Raw genomic sequence first — 6,443 nt, 5'->3', positions numbered from 1 at the left:
TAAAGTATAAGATAATAATGAAATCAAGCATTACTTCAATGTGATGATATTATTTGCTTTGTTTTTATATTTTGCATTCATTAAGATATGTCTCATTGTTGAGTTAGTATGTAGATTTATTCTTTTGCTTGAAATTTTTTGATTTACAAACTTACTTTCCAAATTCAATAATATGCAAATAATATAGCAAAAAATTCCTATCTAGATAATTGTCATACCTCCTACTAACACACCTGCAACAATTTATACAAATGAATTCTTTCCATTTTTACAAACATATAAATTATCCATTTTTATTACTGAAAATAGTAGCTAGTACACATTGACTAAACTCCCTTAATGTTTCTCTTCTCATCAATTAGAATTAAATAATCTAAATTCAATAATATATTAAATTTATAATAATAAAATCATCCAATTTAATCCCTTATCAATACAAGAGCTGATACTTTATAGGAATAACTTCCTTTCATTTTTTTAAAACTTTAAAATGTTATCCATTTCTGTAACTAAAAATAGTAGCCAGTCTAAATAAAAAACAAATCACAATCCTTACAAAGTACTAAGAATGCTTCTCTCCTCACTAAATATTCAACTAGATAACTCCATGATCAAAACCTGGGAAAAAAGAGTCCCCGATCCATATCACTCCCTACATATTATGAGATATTTACAAGATAGTGAAGAGTACTTTGAGAGGAAAGGTTAAAAGGAGTGTTTGTAGGGCAACAGTAGCAGTGAGAACGTGGCAAGAGGACTGTTGTCCAGCTCAAAGGGGATTCAACTTCTTTCATTTTGGCTTCGTATAAAATCTGGTGACTTGCAAATATTATATTCACGCACACACTCAATCCAATAATTCCGATAGACATTGGGGAGAGTCTTGAGAGACCACACAGACCTACATGTTTTGAGTGTGCACACAAGGGGAAATTATATCTATCCATCCACCTGCAATCACTCCTCTATCATCATCGATATCTCACGGGCCATCGATTAGGTCGCGGTTCGAATCTCCTCGACATTATCAACGTTTTTTTCCTCTCTCCCTCAGTGTTTTTGTTACTTCTGCGCACGAGTTTTCATTCATTTCCTTCTCTTTTCCTTGCACAATGAACCATGGTGATTGCCCGAGTTTATCTTATTAGTTGCCAATCATTAGCGGGGTTTTTTTGAGAGATCTGGAGCGGAATACGAGGGCAGCTGTTACTTTCCCGTTTCAGGTCTTCTCCCCCTCTATCCTCCCTTGGTGTTTTGGGATCATCCAACGCTGAATATTTCAGCTGTTGGGAAGGATTTACATAATCCTAGGCCATCCACATATATTCCCCCTTGTTATGAAACCGATGAATAACTGGCTTGGATTCTCGCTGTCGCCACATCTAGTAGCCAATTCCACGCAGCCACAGTCGACAATGGAGTACAAGTTTAACCACGGTTATGGGATGAATGAGGCGCCAAGTGGGCAGTTTTCATCTGCCATGACTGAGCTTCCACTGAGGTCAGATGGGTCTCTCTGTATAATGGAGGCTCTCGGTCGGAGTAACAGCAACAACACCAACAATGGTAATACCAGAAATGGAGGTGGGTGTAAAAACTGTGAAATTCTCCCCTTAATACCATTGCTGTGTTTTGTTTGGATTGATTTTTTAATTTTATTTTCGGTTGGCTGCAGATTGGCGGGAGGGGCAGGGAATCGAACCCTCGCAGCAGCAGCAGCTTATGAGCACAGATTATTCTGGGTATGGTAGAACAAGTGATGAGCGGGAAGGACCCAAGCTGGAAGACTTCCTGGGAGGTGCATCCATGACAAACCAGTACCAAGAGAGCATGTATTACCCTGAAGGAAACAATAGTAGTAGTAATAATAATCATAGGATCAATGTGAATCTGCCCTTTATGCAGTGCAGGCAGAGAGAGGATCAAGTTCCCCCATCTTATCATGCCTTGGGTGGAATGGGGGTATCTGTAGAATCCTCACATTCGCAGTCATATGAGCAGCAACATCATATGTCGGAGCTTGTCGAAGAGTCCCAGCAAATGCAAATGCCTTATAGTGCCTTCGAGGATTGCGGCTCCCAGCTGCCTCCGGTCTCGGAATTTCTGGGCATGTCGGCGCTGAAAACGTGGCTGAGGCAGAACCCTAATGCGGAGAAATTGGGGTGCGGTAGTCCCGGGAAGTCGAACCTGGGTGGGGAGTTTCATCAAGCTCTCACCCTATCAATGGCCCCGCAGTCCAACTCAGCCATAAATATTCTTCCGCAGGAGGGCAGCCTCGTGGAGAGCAGGAAAAGAGGCGCAGGAAAATCGCCGCTTCCTCGCAAATCAATTGATACTTTCGGCCAAAGAACTTCTCAATTTCGCGGTGTCACACGGTCAGTCTTTGTTTTTCTTCCCCCCTTGTGCATTATTTCCGAATTTCAGCTTAATCGACTACAAACAACATAAAAGGTTTTGCACTTGTGAGTGAAATTTGTGGTTGATTTGGTGAGTTTTTTTTGTTTTTCAGGCATCGGTGGACGGGGCGCTATGAAGCGCACCTGTGGGACAACAGTTGCAGGAAGGAGGGGCAGACCAGAAAAGGAAGACAAGGTAAGGCACTGTGGGCAGTGTGTTTTCATGCTTTCGTACACAGGCATCGAATGTTTAACTTCATTATTGCTATTGCTTCTTCTTCATTGCCTTTTAGCAGTTGCCGTGATGGCTTTTCTGTTGCTCTAATTTGACTCGTGCTTTCTTATTACCATGAACGGCGTGGGGGTCGCTTGATCCTGGGACCTCTTTGATCGACAGTTTATTTGGGTACGTATCTTTTGTTTATTGATACATCGATGTATGTTTTCGATGGAGTGGGGTAAACATTTATTTTAGAGGAGAGGCCTAATTAGGGAGCCATCAATGGTTTCAGGAGGTTATGATAAAGAAGAGAAGGCAGCTAGGGCATACGATTTGGCTGCTCTCAAGTACTGGGGTCCTTCCACACACATCAACTTTCCGGTATTATATCCCACCTCTCAAGTTACCTATGACGTTCTTACCTTTCTCTCGCCATGTAAATTCACATTGATGTCGCCATAAACCTATTTTTCGTTAAAAATCGAGGGCTGGTTGCAGAAACAGTTCTTTTGCCATATTCGTTTCAAATTGTTGTTTGGAAACACCATTCCTTTGTTGTAGAAATGCACTGTATAATTTGTTCAATAAGCTTTTGCATATTGAACAGCTGGAGACATACGAGAAAGAGCTGGAGGAGATGAAGAACATGACCAGACAAGAATATGTTGCGAATTTGAGAAGGTTAGGTGTAGCGGTCGTAGTGTTTTTTACATTGGGTTTCTAAAATCGAGCAGTAGTTTGACGCGTTTGGAATTTTATATGGTGCAGGAAAAGCAGCGGATTCTCAAGGGGGGCTTCTGTATACCGTGGCGTTACAAGGTATGGAAAAGGGAAAAAGATTTAGTTAGGGGTCTCTGGTCATTGTCATATGCACTGGGGGCTTTGTGCCAGAAAATCCCTCATGACATGTTCTGCTGCTGTACTCGTTTTAACTTTTCTGAATGTTTTGAAAATGAGAAGTTGTGCGAATCGAGGATGAATAATTTTCTTTCTGTTTGGATGTGATAATTGCTGCATTGGAGCAGGCATCACCAGCACGGAAGATGGCAAGCACGTATTGGGAGGGTTGCCGGCAACAAGGATCTCTACCTTGGGACATTCAGTAAGTACATTCGATTCGAAGGTTTTTTTCTTGGCCTACATAGGCGGTGAAACGTTTGAATGGTTTTTTTGATATGGAATCTTGTAATAGGCACCCAAGAGGAAGCTGCAGAAGCCTACGATATTGCGGCCATCAAGTTCCGTGGGATCGGTGCTGTGACAAATTTTGATATCAGCAAGTATGATGTGAAGGTGATATGTTCAAGCAACACCTTGGTAGCTGCAGATTTGGCCAAACGGAACAAAGAAATTGAGCATTCTACTGAGCCCAGTATAGACAGCCCTCCGCTCCACCTACAAGCTGCTAAGGATAACAACAGCAGCAGCAATAACAGCAGTACTAAACATATTGAAAAGGGTAACAGCAGCATGAATGGTGCCGATGGGGCAACGTCGAATAACGTTACTCAGGACTGGCAGCTGATGGACGCTCCTCCTTCTGACGATTCAAACAAGGTGGTGAGCAATTGGGTGGAGCAACAGCAGCATGAGGAGGATCGAAAGCCCGACCATTCCTTTGTCGAATCACTTCAGCTTGGTGGGCATTCTCATTCAGCAGTTTTGCACGACCTCATTGGCTTGGATGCATCCAACAATGAAGAAACCAGCGGTCTCATGACAGACATGTCTGCTGCAACCACGCCAACAGTAGACAGCCCTGTCAATTCTAGCAGTGCGAACGATGCGGCTCACCGCAAGATCGCCCATGTATACGACAACATGATTGGAGGAGGGGATTTCCCACATGCCTTGTTCTTCCCTGCAACCAAATTGGTCAAGTATGATAACACTAGTAATACCCTCACTCCTTGGATGATCCCACCCTCAGCGGTACAACCATTGCATTCAAAGCCCAATATTTCTGTTAGTCATTTGCCAATGTTTGCACTGTGGAATGAATGACTGGGCCTGTACATAACAAATCTCATGTGTATAGGCCTGAAAAATCATGGCCTGAATCACGCCGCATTTTGGGTTTGTGTTGGTAAATAGCAAGGAGGATCACGTTATAGCTCGGTAAATTTTGTCATTTCTGAGATTTTGTCGTGAAATCAGAAGATGGTGTATCCCTGTGTACTTGCCCAAGTCTTTTCACACAAAGCGGCAAACACATGCAGATTTCTCTCGTAGGATTTAAGTTTTTGTTTCTGGGTTCCAGCCATGTTCAGATTGGTAACTGGTATACCAGAAATTTAGTCGAACACTGCCTTTGTATACGAAATTCTGAATCGTTGAAGAAAATGCTTTTTGTTGTCAAATTGTGAAGAGTTGAATCCCTGTTAGTTAAATGGTAATTATCTGTCTTTGTAAGTTCATTCGATAATTAAGGAACGTACACTGTTTGTACATGTTAAATAGGAAGTTGTAAAAAAAAAATGCAAGCTTCCACATTAAATTTTTTTCCCTTATATTGAAAAAAGCAGATTGAATGGCAAATAAGAGATCAGAAAGCTTTGTTCAGACAAAGGGTCGGAAATTTACAACTTATACAAATTGGTGATCGACTTAATTGAGTTCTTCTTTACAACTAAGCAGTAATCAATGTTTCTTTTATTCAAACAACTTGCCGCAGTTCGAAGGATAATAAAAACTGTCCAGTTCACAGGAGACAAGAGTGTACTAGTTTCTGTAAGATAGCCATATAATTCATGTACCTTCCCATCCGCTGAGATCGCCGGGTCAAGATTAAGTTCTGAGATTCCGGATGCTCAATTGAAAGAGGGGCTTTCAATACTTTTTATCAAATTTGATGCTGACACGACTTTGGTATTTGAAAATTTTTGGACGCATAGAATTCTTGTTATTATACTTTATAATGTTAATTTTACAGAAGGGTTAAAGAATACAAACCCTTCTTAATTTTGTACAAGATAAGTTTATTGGTTTAGGAAAATACTCAATATCAGTTGTGAAATATCCAGGCTAAGAGTGCGAATGTGCATGAGAATATCAATTCGACAACGCAGACAAGCAGAGATCTATAAAATTTTCATGTTTACTACAAGAGAGGGTTTTGATTTTATACTGGAAATCTGTCATATGAAGTCAAACTTTCCGTTGAAGAGTCATTATTACCTACAGTTAAAAGATGGATTTGCAAAGTGCAGTCACTCATCTAGGTATATTTAAAATAAATTATATATTTTTTAATTAAAAAATCTCTCAGATTGAGTTTATATTTGAATTGAAGAATGAACGATCAATCACGAGGAAGATCTAGCGAGGCTGATAACTCAGTTTAAAGATCCTAAATTAAACAGACAAGAACTATTATAATATAATTTGCCTCATTAAGACTCTGTACGGAACTTCAGCGGAAATTTTCTGCTATAAGAAATCAATTTTTTTTCGCTAGAAAGAGTCTGAATCCATTAATTTCTGATAACCGCAGGTGAGTCGCTTTATTTCGACTGAAGAAGTTTGACAATCTCCGCGTTAATTAGGGGATTAAGTGTATCTTTCAGGGTATGTAAATGAGGAACGCAACAAAGCCTGACGTAACTGAATCTTTAGGATATCTAAGCTTGGAGTGTTTTTCTAGCAGAGTTATAATGACAAGGACGCAGAGAAAACGACTGGAGACTAGGATGGACAGAAAAAAATGTACTTTGAGATGTTCATAAATACTCTTTAAGGCTTGACATAGCAACCTGGGCTAACACTATAGCCAGCCAGCTACTCATTTCAGTTCGCTGCGAGCCATCTACCAAATGTATTTTGAATTG

The 6,443-nt window shown here is 40.4% G+C and overlaps 1 protein-coding gene across 1 annotated transcript; it reads left to right on the top strand.

Moving 5' to 3' along the window:
• The first annotated feature begins 833 nt into the window (after positions 1-833).
• LOC149573134 (AP2-like ethylene-responsive transcription factor ANT) lies at positions 834-4,739 on the top strand. The gene is made up of 9 exons (XM_089814314.1): positions 834-1,584; positions 1,676-2,375; positions 2,510-2,592; positions 2,794-2,802; positions 2,909-2,997; positions 3,224-3,297; positions 3,385-3,435; positions 3,642-3,718; positions 3,809-4,739. Exons 1-9 carry the CDS (start codon positions 1,338-1,340, stop codon positions 4,618-4,620), a joined length of 2,142 nt encoding a protein of 713 aa, XP_089670440.1. The 5' UTR covers positions 834-1,337; the 3' UTR covers positions 4,621-4,739.
• Positions 4,740-6,443: the final 1,704 nt, after the last annotated feature.

Source organism: Cupressus sempervirens, chromosome 2, assembly GCF_028749045.1.
Source record: "Cupressus sempervirens isolate cs-2001-9-10 chromosome 2, ASM2874904v1, whole genome shotgun sequence".
Classification (NCBI taxonomy): domain Eukaryota; kingdom Viridiplantae; phylum Streptophyta; class Pinopsida; order Cupressales; family Cupressaceae; genus Cupressus; species Cupressus sempervirens.
This window is presented reverse-complemented; position numbering and strand designations above follow the sequence as displayed.